The 17,017-nt window shown below is 56.4% G+C and overlaps 1 protein-coding gene across 2 annotated transcripts in view; it reads left to right on the top strand.

The window, feature by feature from the left end:
- Positions 1-3,251: 3,251 nt before the first annotated feature.
- MAP2K3 (mitogen-activated protein kinase kinase 3) overlaps positions 3,252-17,017 on the top strand; it is a 32,598-nt gene continuing 18,832 nt past the window's right edge. The window contains exon 1 of one of the 2 annotated variants that reach the window (XM_056336881.1): positions 3,252-3,370. In XM_056336881.1, the coding sequence (XP_056192856.1) occupies positions 3,355-3,370 (16 nt within the window). In that variant the 5' untranslated portion in view covers positions 3,252-3,354. Of the gene's footprint in view, positions 3,371-4,427; positions 4,456-17,017 lie in introns of those variants that run through there. The other variant, XM_056336882.1, reaches the window with a different exon arrangement.

Here is a 17,017-nt window from a genome sequence, read left to right as displayed (position 1 = left end):
GGCCCTTCCCCAGGGAGGGGGGCCCGGCAGTGCCCCGCTGTGGGGCGATGCCACGTCCCGTCACCCGGCAGCACTGCAACCCCCTGAAAGCAGCAGGAGGCTGGTCAGGGTGGCCGCAGACGGCCGGCTTCAGGATGCTCATCCCAGCGGTCCCAAAAGCGAGGGAAACCTCCTGCATCAGCTGTCACAGGACACGGTGGACACCGGGGGGGGACACACACACAGATGCCGTAAGTGCTGGTTGGGGGACGGTTGCACTAAGCACCCTCAAAACCAGAAGCACTTGAGCTTCCACCCACCACACCGCGTCCATCAGGGTCTGCTCAATCACCCCAGCACGCCCAGCAGGTGCAAAGCTGGGGGAGAAAACGGGGGTGCTTGTGTCTGTGCTCATCGTGCTGTAGCCGTGACACTGCGGTGTGTTTGACCCCAAAGCTCTCGGGGGCAGGAGCTGAGCCCGTGCAAGCTGTCTGCACGCCGGCGGCTGCCTCTGTGCCAGGCAAACAGCAACACTCAGAATTAATCTGGAACTAGTTAACGGCTCACCGGCAGCTGCTCTGCACCTAAATACCACCTCGTGTAGCTTGGCCCTTGGTTACTCATCCCTTTGGCTCCTGCTCCCTGAGTTAAGAGCCCATCAGCTGAGCCATGGGGGCACTCGCTCTGCTGGGTCTGTGCCGTTCCATCGGCTGGTGCCGAGTGCTGGCGTTGTGCCCGTCGGGCTCCCGCTCTCCCGCTCCCGTCAGGAATGGGTGCCCGTGGGAAGGGGTGCCTGCTAGGGGAGAGGGCTTCCTTACCCCCCTCCTCATTGAAAGGCTAAAAAATGTCGGTGGTGAGAGGTTCTCCCTCTCCTCATCCCCTCCCAGGCAGCCGTTGCTCCGCCGTATAGTGGTGCAGGGGGATAAAAATGGCAAAACAGCCGGCACAGGGAGCAGGGGGGAGGCAAACGCGCTGCAAACAGCCGGGCCAGGTACAGTAGTGGTTTTGCAGGGAGGAAGATGAGGGCAGGGGGGAGCCTGGGGCAGGGCCCAAATCCTGCACCGTGCTGGGAGCTGCGAGGGAGCTCTGGTGGCCTCTGGCGTGCGGGGTGCTCAGGAGTAAGCCAGTGGCTTCGCTGGGAAGCCTCAGGAGAGGGGAAAGGAGAAGCAGGTTTTGCACAAAGGTGAGGGGCTCCTTGCTGGCTTTCTGGGCCACCTCCCCGGCTCGCTGTGCAGGGGACACCTGGTCCTGCTGCAGGGGCATTCCCAGGCCAGGCCAGTGGTGGCCAGTGAGGTCTGGCCCTGGGATGCACCCATGCTCCCTCCCTCTGCCAGGCTTTCCTTCCAGAACCTGCAAACCCACCACAGCAGCACCTCAGCAATGCAGAGAGCCTTCCAGTGGTGCCAAAAATCCAGCCCCCTCGGCAAATTTTTGGGAAGCGCTTTGGATCCACCGGGATGCTTTGCTCTGCCCTTGCTTGTGAGGATTCTCTCTGCCTCGAGCCAGAGTTACAGCCACCTCTGATGTTTCAGATACACTTCTTCAGCAGAGTCCTCCTCCATCTGCCTGAGCCGCTGTCCTCGGAGCTGGCAGAAGGAGCCATGCTGGCAGACACTGTGAGGTTGCAGGAGAGGTGCTCCCAAGAGGTCCTCATGCTCTTCCACTGATGAGGAGGTGACCAGATGCAGCTTCTGGTCCCTTGCAACCCACGGGGGTCCACAGGCTCCCTCCCCAGCCCCACGCCTTCCCACCCTGTTGGATTTTGCTGCCAAGTGTACCCCAGTTTCCATTCGTGCTTTGGCAGCACTCCTGCACTGGAAGACCTTGGAGCAGGGGACAAACCCCCACTTGTGAAGTGCCTGGCAATTCAGGATGGGTGAATAAAAGCTGGGCAGCTGTTTCATCCACCCCTGTAATTGCAGCCGGGGCCAGCAGCGATCTCCAGCCATGCCTGAGGATGCAGGTGGAGGAGTGGTGCAGCACGCAATGCACTTGGGGACAGCAGGGTCGTGCCCTGCACTTGTAATGACACCCTCGGTGCTGCCAGCATCCAGGCCAGGTGTCGAAGCCGGTCCCACCGGTCCTCGTAGGTCCCTGTCCGGCTGCACGTTCCCAAAGGTGCTAACGATGCTCTGCCCTGCAACGGCACTCTGAGAATCGTGCACCCAACTGCTGCCCCAGCCCAAAACCCTTCAGCTAGCCGGGTTGGAGTTCAAACCCCGTGGCTGATTCAGGGATTTGTAGATTGAAATGCCAGAAAGGGCCACTCTGCTCCCACCTCCGGCTCGCCCAGCTCGGGCAGTGACATCTGCAGCTCTTGCATCAGAGCTCACAACCCTGCGGTTGCGTTGGGGTGCAGGTTTTTTAGAAAGACTCCTCGCCTGTGTTGAAAGACTTGAAAGGTGGTGAAGGTAATTGTTCTCCCTATTGAAAACCTGTCATTTATTTCCCATTTGAACTTTTCTAGCTTCAATTTGCGGCTGCCAGACCTTACACCATCGTTGCTGGATTAAAGGACCATTCGTGTCCTGGTGCAGAGGCAGCCCCTGGTCCACCCAGCTCCTTCCCTCCTGCAGTGACTCCCGGGTTTTGCAGCTGGTTTTCCAGCCTTTGAACTGATCCGAAATGTTCCATAAATGCGAAGCTGAGAATGGGCTGGGATGGACCAGCCAAGGCTGCCTGCAGCTGCCCCCGCGACCTCTCCGTTGTATCCGTATGGATGACACTAAGCATTTTGGCTGGAAAATGGCACTTGCAGCCACCTTTTTGCTTGTCCAACTGTATCACTTGTGTCCTGTGGAGCTGCAGCCCTGCTCAGTGTCTGGGGGAGCATCTTTGCCATGGCACATGCCCCAGCACATCGCTGGGCCAGGAGGGAGTGATTCCCCGGTGACACGGAGAGGGATAAATCCCCACCAGCTCTTCAGCCAGGGCCACCAGTGGGACCCGGGGCGTGCGGGAGCAGGGCCCCCGCAGAACATGTGATGAGCTTGGCCGGTCTCAGCTGCACAGCAACCAACCTTCCAGTCCCGTGCCCCCGTGCCAGTGCGTAGGGCGAGGTGTGGGGCAGGATGGGGACCCCTGCGCCCCAAAGGCCACCTCCGCCCTGCGGATGCCGTGGCGGGGACACCTCGGCTGCTCGCCCGCCCGCCCGCCCGCGTCACTTCACCTCCAACAACCGCCCCCGAGAACCGCGAAGCTTTTCCCGGCTGCGGCAGCTGACCACGCCTCCTCCCCGCCTCTGACCAATCCCGCCGCTCGGAGGGCGGAGCCTATCGGTCACAGCCCCGCCCCGCCGCTGTTCCCCGGCGGCCGCCGCACCGGGCCGCACTCCGCCGGGGCCGCGCTCTGCCCGGGCGCCGAGGGGCCGCTGCCATGTCCCTGCCCAGAGGTAGGGCCGCGGGCTCCCTGCGTCGGGGCCGGGGGAGGAGGACGGGGGGCTGCGGCCGGCCGGCGTCTGGCGTTACCGGCGGTGGCGGGACTGTTGTTGCCCAACCGGCCGGGCGTGGGCTGCTGGCTGGGGCTTCCTCTGCGCCGGGCCTGCGGGCCGCGCTGCCGGGCCCGGGGCGGGTGCTGGCCCGGGGGGGCCGGGGGGGGGGGGGCGAAGCTGCCGGCCTGGGGAGCGATAAAGCCGGGCAGGTTTCACCCGTGGCTGCCGGACCCTGCCCCGCCAGGCCCACGCCCGTGGCAGCACCGTGGGCGCCGTGGCCGGCCGAGGGTGAGCGTGGCCTTCATCCCGGCCCGCTGCGGGGGGCAGGCCGGGGCCGGCCTCCTTGTCCCTGCGGAGCCCGGGGCCCGCGGCCTGGCAGTGATCTCAGTGCCCCGGTGCCGGCCTGTGGCGCTTCCCACCGCCGGTGGCTGGCGGAGGTTCCCATGTATCGCCGGTGTTGTGGGTAGACGTGGCCGTGACTGGGGTGACTTGGTGGCCATCCCCAGGTGACCGCCATTGGCCCGGGGTGGCACCGCCGCCGTGCCGGGATGCGGGGAGATGGGGAAATAGCTTCGCTGGTGGCTCGGTGCTCCAGGGAACCGGTTGCATCAGTGCCGTGAGCACAGGGAGTACGGTTGCTGCATCTCTTATCACCGGAATAAAATTTTCGGGGTTTTCCTTGTTCGGGAGTGATGCGCTGGAAACTTGAAGTCAGGAACCATGTGAGCAGATGAACGCACCTCGGCGTGACATTTATTTTCCCCCCCTTTTTGAAATGATCCCTGTCTTAACCGGAGGGAATGTGGACCTGAGTTTCCTGTTTGCTGTGTAAGCAGGGGGTGAATCAGCAGCGATGTACGGTGGTGCTGAGCGGAGCTGCTGACTCACAGGTAGGAGCACATGCCTCCCGCCGCCGTCCCGCGTTGGAAGGGATCAACCCGGCTTCTTAAAAAGGCTCCCACCGGGGCACCTGAGCCCAGAGCACGCGCTCGGTTCGCAGGGGGCTGCCTGCGCCTCACCGCTGGATGTGTGCATGGAGGGAAGAGGTGAGCTTGGCCGAGGGACCACTGATGCCCCGCGGGAGACGGGGCCCGAGCTGGGCCCAGCAGGATTTTGGGGGAAGCGGTCTGCCTGACAGCTAAAGGCGATGCCTGCGGGAGCACCCGGGAGCACGGTGATTTCCTCGGAGGAAGTTGGGAACCCTTCTGTGGCTGCAGGTTTCTGGTTGCACGGGGCTGTTGGTTGTGGCAGACCGGTTCATTCATACATCACTGCTGATATCCTTTGCTGGAGGTGTTGCACGTGTGCCGAGTGCGCCTGGTCTCTGCTGGTCCCAGCAGCTCTGGGTCCCCACCTGACCTGAGCTCTTTTGCTTTTGTCAGGGCAGCATTCAGCACAGGGATCGATCCTGAGCATGTGTAATGGATCTGCATCTTCAAAACCCTCCTCTCTCCTCCTGCTAGCTGTCCACCGTGCTTCTGCTCTGTTTTGCAGCTGCCTCAGCAGTGCCAGCCCTCCAAGCAGGTTTGCTGGCTGCCTCGTGCTGCATAGGGATGCTTGCAGGTCCAAGTGTGTGCTCCCGCTGCTGGGACTGCAGGTGCTGCTGGCAGCACTCAAAACAGCTCCTTCTGCCTCACGTTTCAGGTGGACAGAATTTAAGCTAAATTTCCCTGATTTTCTTTAGGGAAATTCAGTAAGCGTTGCGGGTTTCCTTTTGCTGGTTGCGTTCTGTTCTTGGGCGTGAGTTGATCAGAGTTGTAAATGGAGGCCGCTGCGCTGAAGCTCTCGGGTTGGCATTTTCCATGATAGATGCGTACCAAAACTCACCTGCTGTCATTTTGGCTTAGTCACGGGGTTGTCTCCTGCCTCGGGAGTTTTTGGGGATGCGCGTGGCCGGCCGTGACACTCGCGATAGGAATGGTGCTGGGTGAGAGCTTTGCCTGCTCTGTGCTAAACATAGCTTGTGAGATAAACACCTTCGGGGGATTACGTGAAGCTTAGGAGGGATTTTGGCTTTCTTCCTCTTCCCATTGCCTGTATCTGCTTGATCCAAATTATCTGGCAGGATCAGGTGTGTGGGGAAAACTTGCTTGGTTTCAGTGTTATCTAGTGCTGTCAAGTCTGATGTTTACCAAAATGTGCAGAAACTCCCTGTTGTCTCAGATCGCCAAAGCTCCCTTGAACTTGCCATTGAACTGGTGGCACTGAGGGAAGGAGTTGCATGCTCCTGAGTTGCTCCTGTGTCCTCCTTGCAGAGCTTTCCAAGGGACACAGCCTCTCGCTGCAGATTGCAACACAGGGCATGATTTTGCAGTGAAGTCTGCAGCTTTTTTGGCTGTGGATGCTGTGAAGGGAGGGGTCTTGTGTCTGAGAGGTTGAAGCAGGAGAGGATGATGTCCCGGGGAGTTTGCAGCCTTTGGGTGCATGCAGAAACATGGTGGAAGGTGCCAGGTCTGCGTTAGACTGTGCCCACAAATCCAGGCTGCTGCCTTTCTCCTGCAGCTGGAGGCAGATTTTCTGCCTGCGTGTGCAGCCCGTGTGAAGAGCTGTGGCTGTTGGCTGCAACTGGGGAAGCCCCTCGTGGAGGGACAGGCAGGAGGCACGTGTCTCCCAAAATGGGGGAGTTTGCTGGAGAAAGCAGCTGTGCAGCTGCAGGGAGGGAAGGGGCACAGACGGGGTCTGGAGGCAGCAGACCTCCTTGGCCTCCCCTGGGCTCACCCAGCGCTGATGCCCAAGTGATTCAAAAGCAAATTCTTGTCTTCAGGGAAGAGATCTTCCTCCAGGAAGATGGGTGCTGTTGGGAGAGCCAGGCTGTGTTTCTGGGGAGGCTCAGAAAAATCAGTGGTGAGACATGCCAGAACCTGGGGATGAACTGGTACTTGTTCTGGTGGTGTGTCTATTCTGGGTAGGTAAATAAGCGGTGGGGACGCGTCCCTCCTGTGCCCTGGCTGTGCCCTCCGCTGGAGCTCTCCACCGTTATGCAATTCAGTCGTCTGTGAATCCTGTACTGTCTCGGGTGCCATTCGCACATCTCCTGCCGCCACCCCCCTAAAAAAAAGGCAGTTCTGCTGAAAATACACTGGGGCTGTGACCTGCAGAAGCAGGGCTTTGGCTTCGGGCTGCTGTCTCATCCGGGCAGAGCAGCCACCAGCCTGGTGTCCCCTGGGTGTGCGTGAGCGGGGGGCTGGCAGGGGTAGGAGCTCTGATCCCCCAGAGCCAGGTTTTTATTTTAAGTTGAAGCATCACAGAGCTTGCATCCAATTAATTATAACAGTCAGAGAGAGCACAGCGCTTTGCCCTCCTCCCTGTGCTGCTATCTGCTAGCATAACAGTGGGCGCCTGGAAAATACCATGTTGGACATAATAATATTTAGCCGTGCTTCAGCAATCCGTTTCTCTCTGTGGAAGGATGCTCCCCTGCTTTGTTTCAGTGGATAATGCTTCTCCCTGAAGGCGGCTGCTTTTATTTTCCAGCTCCAGGCTGCAGTCCAGGGTTGAGCTGGAGTTTGCTTTGCCCCCGTTGTTTGCAAAGGTGGTCGATGCTGGGGGAAACTCCTATGGGCTTTGTAGAGCTTCCCTTTGGGGGCCTGGGAATGGGTGCGGGTTTCTGGTCCTGGTGATTTTGTGACCCAAGAAGCTGCTGCCGCGGATGTGGGGCTCTGTGGGTTTTTGGGTGGAAGATGGTTTTCACTGGTGTGAATAAGGCACTGCCTGGGCAGGCTGTGCGCTGCGGATGGAGCTGGGAGAGGAACTTGCGTTGGCTGGGGAGGTGATTTTACCAAAAAAAAGTTTGGGGTTTCACTGGCATGACTCAGGACTGCTTGTGGGTATGTATGGAGCTAGATCTACCCACCGCCTCTTTTGCTGACAGAACTCTGTAGCACAGGTCAAGTGTTAGCTAGGGATTTTAAGTCAGGGAGAGGGCAGAGAGGATTTTTATGGTGGAAATGAAGTTTCCAGTTCTTTCTTTTAACCTGGGAGATACCCCATCTCCCCACAGCCCCTTATCTGTGTGGCGATGATGCTGCACTGATTTTGTGGCAGCGTTGTGAGTTTAAAAGTTCATTGCCCCAAGGAATACTGTAATTACCGTGCAGGACTGCAGCTGTCTCAGATACCACAGTGTAGTGTCTTGTGGCCCCAACTGGCCTCAGTTTGTGGTGGGTCCAGGTCTGTGCTCCCTGTTCTGGAGCTGGGACAGGGCTCCCTGCCTGGACCTTTCTCTTGCAGCCGCTTCTCTGACCAGTGAAAGGCTGGAGCAGAGCTGCTGCCTGTGCGGGATGCAGGGGGTTATGGTGTGGCTGAAGGGAAGGATTTGGGGGTCTCGTGGTCCCAGGGGGTAGGGAAAGGAGGGAATCGCTGCCTAATGCTGGGGGAGGTTCTGGACCTGCACTGGGATGAAGGCAGTGGGGAGGTGGACACTCTCCAGCATCCTTCCCCTCACTAATCCTGTGCTGCGTTGTCCATGTGACTTAATTAATCCACAGGCATAATATCACGGGGCTTCTTTGCACACTGTCTGCTCTGTTGGCCTGCTGGAAGAGAGGTTGGATAGCACTTTGGAAGAGCACATCCCTTTTGAGCCCTGGAGGCTGGTGGGCTCTTCTGTGTGGCATGGTTGCCCTTGTGTGCTGCTAGATCTAACGCAGGGGGAAAGGAGGAATGGCTTGAGCCTGGGGCTTTAAGGTTAGAAGGGACAGCTGTGAGCATCCTGCTCAGCTGGGGGTCAGGAGGTTGCTTCCAGGAATTACTACAGCCAGTCCAAAGGCTTTTGGGCAAATTAAGCCAGATTGTGTAAAAAGACACCCGATCTTGCTTTTAAACATCCAGTGCTGGAGTTTGGTTTCTTTGAAATGTGAGTGTTGTGACCTCGGGGAGCTGTGTGGTGCTGTGGGATGTCTGCCCTGGCCCTGGAAGCAACGTGGGGAGGGAAGGAGCAGCGTGAGGGTGATGGCCTGCCTGTTGCCTCTTTCTCTGGGTGCTGGCAGGGTGCAGGAAGGGCTGGGGAGGGTCCGACGCCCACCAGGCTGCCACAGCCTCCATCCTCCTGCCTGCGCCGTGCTCTGGGAGCATCACTGCTGAGCTAGGTCTGTCCCATGCTCTAAGCCTTAATTTCATTATTTCAAGTGAGATGCCTGTTTTTTTCCTTTTTTTTATAAAAAAAATTCCGTTAAAAACATAACTTGAGTGGAAGAGGAGGCAGGATGAGGAGGAGACAAAACTTACCAGAAGTTGTTTGTAGAGCATCCACCCTTCCTCACCCCACACCACCACCAAAGAAAAATCTAGTTTTGGAAAGGAAGAAACCTCTAGAGTGCTCAATACAAGTAATTTCCCATCAGAGGCTGCTAACCTTAGCTGTGGTTTGGCACTGGCATCGGCCAAAGGGCTTGTATCGGATGAACCTCTCTGATGATGACAGTGGTGCTTGGACCCTCTCCTCCCTGGGAGCTGCCCTTTGGGCACCGAGTGCCGCTTGGCACAGAGTGTTTGTGCTCTGCTGCCTGGATAGCACCTGTCTTATCTTTTAGGAAAATTAAAAGCAGCTTTTAACGATTGGATTTTGATCCCATAAAGGTCTCGGAGATTTCTAACGAGGAATGTATAAAACCCCGCAGCAGGGATGGGGTCCTGCCGGCATCTCTTTGGCAGTGCCAAGAGCCACGTCCTTCCTTACCGTGTGCTGGTGGGACTGCGGTGCAGGGCAGAGGGACAGGAGGGGAGGAAGCTCGTCTGCAGGGCTTGGCAGGTGACAGTCATGTGTCTGACAGATCATAAACACACAGGGCTGGTTACGTGGACAGGCTGGGGGTGGTTTAGGGGAGGATGACGAGGTTATCTAGGGAGTGTCAGCTTGTCTGGGCTTGCAGGCCAGCGAGATACTGCGTTGTGGTGCGTGCGTGTAAATTCCCTCCTAGTCTGAATCTGGCAGGGTCGGCTGGTGAAGCAGCTTGTGTGTGCTGCAGCAGGAGCTGGCTGCGGTGGGTCAGGTGCCATGGCCCTGGCTGTCTTTACTGGTGCAATTTAACAGCAGCCCTTGGAGCTGGCAGCATCCTGCTGCAGCTTGCTGGAGGGCATTTGCCATAGCTGGAGCAGAGGTCCTCTCCTGCTTCGTGCATCTCTCCCTGCAGGAGACTGTTTCCTATTAAAGGTAGCAAAGGGCCAATATGCTGCATGGTGGAGGTGTTTTTTGCTGTAGGATGGAGATCTTGGTTTACTTGGTGGCAGAGTGGAAAGTTGAGGCTTGCGAGGGAGGCGATGGAGCAGCAGAGCGTGCAGCTCCGAGGACAGTCCCTCTGAATCAGTCCGGAACGTGCGCCCTGCGGCTGGGCACGGCTGAAGGGGGTGTGTTGTCCTGAAGACGTGAGGATGCCTTCGCAACTCATCACTAAAAATGACGTGGCTCTTTTTCTGAAAGCCAGATGTGCTCAGCATCATGGCTTTTTAAGAAAGCTGCTCTGCATAGTTAAAAATCCCCTGCCACTGCCGACCGCTTGGTTTCTCTGCTGACACGCTGCCAAGTTGCACCTCAGCCAAGGATGAAATGATCTCGTGCTAATATGTTGCTTCGGCTGCTCTTTGTCATCTTCCAAGCACTTCTTTTAAAAGGTGCTTGGGGGTAGGTGACGGGCCCAGCCCCATGTGCCTGTTGTAAACCCCCGCGTCTGCACCCAGAAAACCCCTGCCAGCACAGGGCAGGGCAGTGCAAGACATCTTGGTGTGCGTGCACGTGTGCTCAGCTGGCTTTCGAGGTTTCCCTGGTCTCCCCACAGCTAGAATCATCCACCCTGTGCCGAATCTGAACCCGGCTCACCCACGATGCTCCTTGTCAGCTGCCATCCCCTTGGGCAAGAGCTCAGTGGTCAGAAAAAAAAGGATGCAACTGTGCAGAAAGGAGGATGTGAGTGCCGGGGGGGTGGGAGGCGGGCGATGATGCTGCTGGGGGACCAGCATGGACCTGTACCAGCCTCCGTGCTGTGCTCCGTCTGTCTCTCTTGGCAGCACCCATTTTCCTTAAGGCTGGAAGCACCTGCCTGTTGCCAAAAAAAGGAGGATGCGGTGGGTGTTTTAGATCTGCTGCTTGTACAACCCCCTGTGTTCACTCTTCGTTAGGATCTGCAGCCTGCTTCCCCCAGGTTTTTAGTTGATCCCTGCGATTGCTTGGCTCTGAGCATCGATGCCTCCATCAGCGGTGAGGACCAGGTGCTGGAGGATGGCTGGCACCGGCCGGGGCTGGGGTTGTCCTCTGAGCGCAGGGTCCCTGCAGGGCTGTGCTGTGGCTGTGCTGCCTCTTGTGCTCTGCAGGTGCTGCTCGCTTGCCCAAAAGAAGCTTTTTGCAGGTATTAATTACACCTGCCCCTGCCTGGTTTCTTGAAGGATGCCTGGGTGGTGAGAGTGAAGTGGAGGCTGGAGGAGGTGCCTCTAGAAACTACCAGGCAGAAATTGTGAGTGAATTTTAATTGAAACTCTTATCAGCTCTGTGTGTGCTTTGCTCAGGTGCTAGAAAACAACTTGGCTTTTCCTCCAGCATCTCTCCCGTTCATGTGATTTCTTTGTGTACATTCCAGGTTGCTGCAGGAGTTTACCCTTAATTTTGGACCCACAAAGAATTTCACGTTCGGTAATTGCAGATTTCCCCATGGGGTTTTACAGTTGCAGCTCAGCGAGGGAAACTGCTTGTAACCATCTCGGGGAAGGGAGCCAGCGTGTGTTTCCCTTTATCTCAAACAGGTTTGACGTTTCACATGTCTCTTTCCGGCTCCTCTCCTTGTCGTTTCATGTGCTGCCCTGCAGAGCACTGCTCCTTTCCCCAAAATGCTGATGTGAGGCTCACTCTTCAGGGGTAGAGGGGGTTGTAAAAAATGCATTACTTCTTATTTAAATGGAAACGGTTCTTAGAAGCCCTGAGCGTGCCCTACGAGAAGCTGCAGGCTGAACTGCACTGAGTCACAGCCTGCAAGCTCTTGAACTGGGACGTGAGCCAGATGCATTGGGACTGGCCCGTCTGCAGACACCTCTGGCTTCCTGGGATGGAGTGACAGCTCTTTAATCCGGCTTTACCAGGAAAAGCCTGCAGTGCTCACTTCCCCTGAACATTGCAAAATTGCAGTGCAATAGGTGGACTTGAGAGAGGTAGGTGAGGAGTGAAGAAAGGGGGTGGGGAAAAAGCCCACCCAAAGGGACCAGTGGAGTGAGGCTGTGCCTTTCTTACTGGTGGCTGTGTGGGACCACGGTGGTGAGCTGCGGGCACGTTGCCTGTGGAGCCTCTGCCTTTTGCAGGCATGAATCAAAGCTGTCCTGTGGGTACTGGATAAATCTGCCACAAAATAGGTGTTTTCCCCATGCAGAGCTGGTGCAGCCTCAGATAAGAGCCCACAGGGAGGAGGGGGCGGTGCAGGGTGGTACTGGGCAGCGGGGCTTTCAGCGTGCTGGTGGTCCAGCCTATAATGGGAGGTGCAGATTTCTGAGCTTTGCAGCAGGGAGTTTGGAGGAACAAAGGAGAAATGTTTGCAGGTGATTTCTGCAAAACGTGGAGCTTAGCAAGTACGTTGTGCTCTTTTACTTATCTGTCTTTATAAGGTGTGTATATGTATATCTATGTATCTTTAACTTCCTAAACCAGTGAGCAGCAGGAGCTGATCTCATGGACCAGCTGGATGTGGGACTCGTTCTGGGAATGTGGATGTAGCCTGTCCTCTGGGGCAGAGGAGCAGCGGTGGGAGGGCAGGAGGGGTGCAGCGTTGCTCAGAGGGGTGGCGTGGCTAATGCCAGGAAAGGGGACTGCGGGTCCGGCTTGCTGCCCTGAGCCCTCCTGGGGCTCTCAGGAGCCAGCTCTCCCCTGGCTACATCAGCCCTTACTCCCAGCCCTGTTGCAAGCAGGTTATGGGGACCAAACGGGTCACCTGCCACCTCTCTTGACTTGGGAGCATCATTAGTGGTTAAGACTGATGCTTTTCAGCTGGGTGCTGAGGTTTGAGTGTGGTAACAGGCTTTTTGTGGAGACAGGGCTGAGTGCTGGCCTGAGGGGAATTGGACAGTCTCTGTATACCCTGGCTGCTCTCAGCCTGTGGTTTTTCTTTGCCTCATCCAAGCTTTGGGAAACATCCTGGTTCCCCCTTCACCTTGTGATGGGGGTGGATTTCTCTCTTGGAAAACCTCAGTGGACAAACCGTGGACTTGAACTGGCTGTGTCTACTTTGCGCCAGCTCTCTGGCATGATAAGCCCTTCGCATTTGTGTCTTTTGTTGGTTCCCTGGAGTGGGGAGGGGAGAGGGTGAGAGGCAGGGAAGAGGGGTGGCACTGAAGATACACCAAAAAGAGCAAAGAATTGGTGTGGGACAGCAGGAGCCGTAGGACGGTGTACCACAGTGCTTGCCTGCTTCTTTCTTTGAGCTGCTGGAGGGGCACTGAGCTTTGGAAGAAATGATTGAAGGCTTACCCCGCTCCTCCACCCTGGAGATGCAATGCCAGGTCACTGCCGGAGATCAGAGGTTTTCCTCTGAAGGTGCACAGGCTTTGGCTGCCCGAGCTGTGATGGCATCGCTGGGACATCCCAGGAGAGGGAAAGCACTCCAGGTCCTGGAGGGTAACGTCACTGCGAGCCATCTGAGCCAGCTGCCTGCCCTGTTCCCCAGCGCAGATGCTGGTTTCAGGAAAGTCCTGCCTGAAGCCTCTGGGCCAGGGAAGCACCTGGGTTGGTCTCTTGTTTCTGCGCCTCTCCCAGAGCAGGTGGCTGTGGACTTTGAGGCCTTCCTTGGATTTCCCCCCTACCCTGCTCCATAAATTTCATTTTCAGAGCAGGTGCCTGTGGTCTTACATCATTTGCAGAGATGAAATCATTCTATCCCTGCCCAAAATAAATTGGAGGGAGGGTGGTAGAAAGCTAATATTTTTTATTTAAGGCATTGCATTAGAAGCAGAGGGGGAATACTTTGCTCTCTTGCTGAGTTTACAGAGTTTTGGGGGCACCTGGAAGTACTTGAATTGTGCCAATTTGGATAGAAAAAGTGTGTTGACTCTGGAGTTGAGTTACAGCTGACAAAAAGTCAAATGACTCTTTTCCTATCCCACTACCTGACCTCGTGCCTCCTGTCAAGCTGATCTATTCCAAAAAGAGTTTGAGTTTTCTCTCCCATCAGGAAACTGTCAACAGCCGGTCACATCAATTCCAAACAGATGTTTTTTCATGGCTTCACCTATGGGATGAGAAATCAAAGGGAGGAGCATCGCTGTGGGGAGGGCTGGGTACCCCTGCCAGGGAGATAGGTACAAGTGACAGTGCCTCTGCCTCTTCCTTTTTCTCCGAGTTTGGTTTTTTTATGTTAGCATGCTCTCTGCTTTTCTCTAAGCACTGTCTCCTTTGCCTTCTGCTGACAAGTAAGGTGTTGGGGCTGGGATTGCTTCCAGATCTTTGTCTCATGGCTGCACGCCAGTGTCTCCAGCCCGTGCTAGTCCCACGAGATGGCTGGTGGCCAAAGGTTTCACACTGGCCGTGCACCCTGCAGGCTGGCCAGGCTCGTGTGCTGCCCAGCTTCGTGGTTCCTGATGAGCTGTGGGTTGTGTTAATTGCCCATCCCAAGCATTATCCCACCCCCTCACCCCAGCCTACCCTTGGTGGGTCCACGTTGGCATTGCGCAGATGAGCTTTGAGGAGGTACAGCCTCTCGCTGCTGCTTTTTGGGGGAGAAAATCCAGTTGGAGCAATGGATGCAAAGGAGGAGCGTGCAGCCCTGTGGCACCGCTCCCAGCGAGCGCTCTGCCCGCCCCGCGGCGCCTGCTCCGAAGAGGTGCCTCTCTGTCCATAACCACCTTTGCACCAGGGTTTTGCACAAGTTGTGGTGCAAAGCAGCACAACTCTTGGCATGTATGTAGCTTGTCCTATAACGGCATAGTGCAAATACCAGCTAGCTGGTGCTTTTCAGCTTCGTAAAGCAAGCCTGGTCTCTGCTTACATGTGGTTGCTCGGAGGGGAGCCTGTGTGCTCCATCGTCGCAGGGCTGGATAGCAAGCTGCCACCTGGGAACAAAACACAAAATCAAACGTTTTTTCCAGCCCTCAGGGTTATGCAGGTAACCTAAAAATAAAACTGGAATGTAACTGGGCGGTGACATCCTCCTGGAGCTGCTGGCAGAGCCGGCCGTGCGGTGTTATCTGGCTGGTGCACAGAGGCCGGGTGTGGGTGGGAGCCCCGGAGGTGGCAGCGGGGACATCGGCCTCCCAGATCCCTTGCTGGGTACCAGGAGGTTGCACCCTTCTCTCTTGCATCAGTCTCCCTCCCGCCCAGCCCTGGTGGCACCGTTGGGGTGACATCCTGCACCACTGGAGATGAGCCCTGCGCAGTATTGGTGGTTGATCGTCCCCAAGCGCCATCCGAGGGGATGAGAAGGATGACCCTGTTCCCTTTCCGATTGGATTTGTTCAAAGGCTTTGTTTAAAAAACAGAGCTGCAGCAGAGTTTCCAGGCTGCATGTCCTCAGGCACGTGGGGCTCTCCCGTGGGATGTGCACCTCGTGGAAAGGCAAGTGCATCCCGGGCTTGGGGCAGCCTTGACCAGGGAAGCTGCTGCAATTCCCGGCCAGGTGCTGAGGTGCAGTGGGCATCAGGCAGCGTGGTGCTGGGACAGCATGGCCAGCTGGGGCACGGGCTTTTCTCTGCTCAGAGGGGAAGGGGTATCCCGTGAAAGTCACCCCCTCCCCTTGGTTAGGCAGCAGCTCTTCTTTTGGGGCAAGTGAAGCCATTAATTTTTTTCTAACTCTCCAACACACGCCTATAAAATAACTCCTGGCCGACCCTAAATGGGACGTTCCCCTTTTTCCACTCAGGGCAAAGCGGCTCTTCCCCAGTCCCCCCGGCTGCGCTGGGGACCCAGCCTTAACCAAAGCGGCCTCGGGAGATGCTGGCTGTTGGCAGGGGAAGGGTGGGGAGTGGGACCCCCGCATCGGTAGGGCACCGCTTGAGCTCACTGCTGTGCTCTTCCACGTATTCAAGCCAGCCCACCCCACCGGCAGGAGGCTGTGGGGAGAGGTGAGAGCCATCCTTGTCCCTGGCCCCCAGTGTACCTGCACCTGCAGCAAGTGCCTTGGCTTTGCCCCTGTTTCCCTCCCCTGTCGCAGGGTGACGTTCCGGCACTGAGGCGTGGGGAGGTTTTCTTAACTCCGGTGCAACACCCGATGCCTTTTGTTCCTTCGGGATTACCTGTAGCGTGTAAAAGCCTGATGATTAGTGGCAAACGGTGCGCGTCTTTCAAGGCCAGACAATTTCTACTGCATCAGCAAACTTTAGAAAGAGCTGCCAACAGTGAGACTTGAAAGGATGCTTGGGTTGGTTTGGTTTTTTCTTTTTTTGTTTGTTTGTTTGTTTTATTTTTTAAGATGCTTTTTGAGATGTTGGGAAGCTCTGCTTTATACCGCCCTTGGTCCCCAGGCACTGAAACCCAACAGGACTGATTCAAAGGAAATCGTGTTTCCCATCCCACCTGCTGGGTGCAGGACTTTCTGCTCCAAAGCAGCGCTGACTTTCTGGCTGTCTGTAAAGATCCTTGGAGCATCATATGTCTGGGTCAGGGAATTAGCCATCAAGCCAGAGAGTTAATGACAGGAGGACAATGCAACATCGTTCTCTCCAGGAGTGCCGGGGACACGTGCTGGTCGCTCTTGGTGCCATCCGTGATAGCAGCTCCTGCGTCAGCATCCTTTATGTGCTGATGATCTGTGCCTGAAACTATACCCTGGGAATGGAAATGTGCCTGAGAAAATATCTTCCGCAGTCCTTCTGGGGCTTATATAAACACTATTTAAAATTAGTCACTCATTATGTTGGTATGTGCATTTACCTTGACCTCTGACTTTTCTGCCTGCAAATGTGTATGGCGCAGCACAGCCTTCAACTTGGGGAATAGCTCAGGAGCAAACTGGAGGCATATTTTCTATAATTAGTTTAAGGTAAAGAAGCTGGCACGGTATCTCCCCTCTAGGCTGACAGGGAAATCAAAAACAAAGCTGCAGCCTGTCAAAGCTGAGGCTGGCTTTGATCCGGAATGTCATGCTGGCTTCTGCCGGGCCGGTTTGGAGGGACAGGGGAAGAGCAGCAACACTTTGCCGTAGCTTTTCTTGCATGTGTTTGCAGAGAAATTAATGATAGGGTTTTTTCCACGCCTTCACCTCTCTCCCTTGCTATTTACCAGCCACATCCATGCAGCGATTTATATTTTGCCACCAGAGATGCCGTCTCGGTTGTCACCCTGGAATAGCTGCTAAGCTCCGTGCCAGTATTGTCATGGAACAATATTTCTACTATTTGTTGTGGTAATAGTTGTTAGTGGCAAAGCAATTAGCGTGTCACCTGCAGCACCAAGAAGCGTGTGACCTCTTTCTATCCTGGCACCCCCTCTGTGCCCGAGCCAGTGAGCGTGGGCTTGTCTCTGCACTGGCCAGCTGATGCTGGGTGCTGGCAGGACCCCGCGCCAGGCTCGCTCCGGTGGGGTGCCTGGGGAAGGGGGGTGGAGGAGGCAGGAGTGGGCTCAGCCTCTCTGCCTGCAGGCTGGCTTTGGATGGTTTAATTTGTCGGAAGAAAACGCGTCCCACCGGGATGCACTGTAGCAGCCCAGTG

The sequence above is a fragment of the Falco biarmicus genome, chromosome 4 (assembly GCF_023638135.1).
Source record: "Falco biarmicus isolate bFalBia1 chromosome 4, bFalBia1.pri, whole genome shotgun sequence".
NCBI classification, from domain to species: domain Eukaryota; kingdom Metazoa; phylum Chordata; class Aves; order Falconiformes; family Falconidae; genus Falco; species Falco biarmicus.
This window is presented reverse-complemented; position numbering and strand designations above follow the sequence as displayed.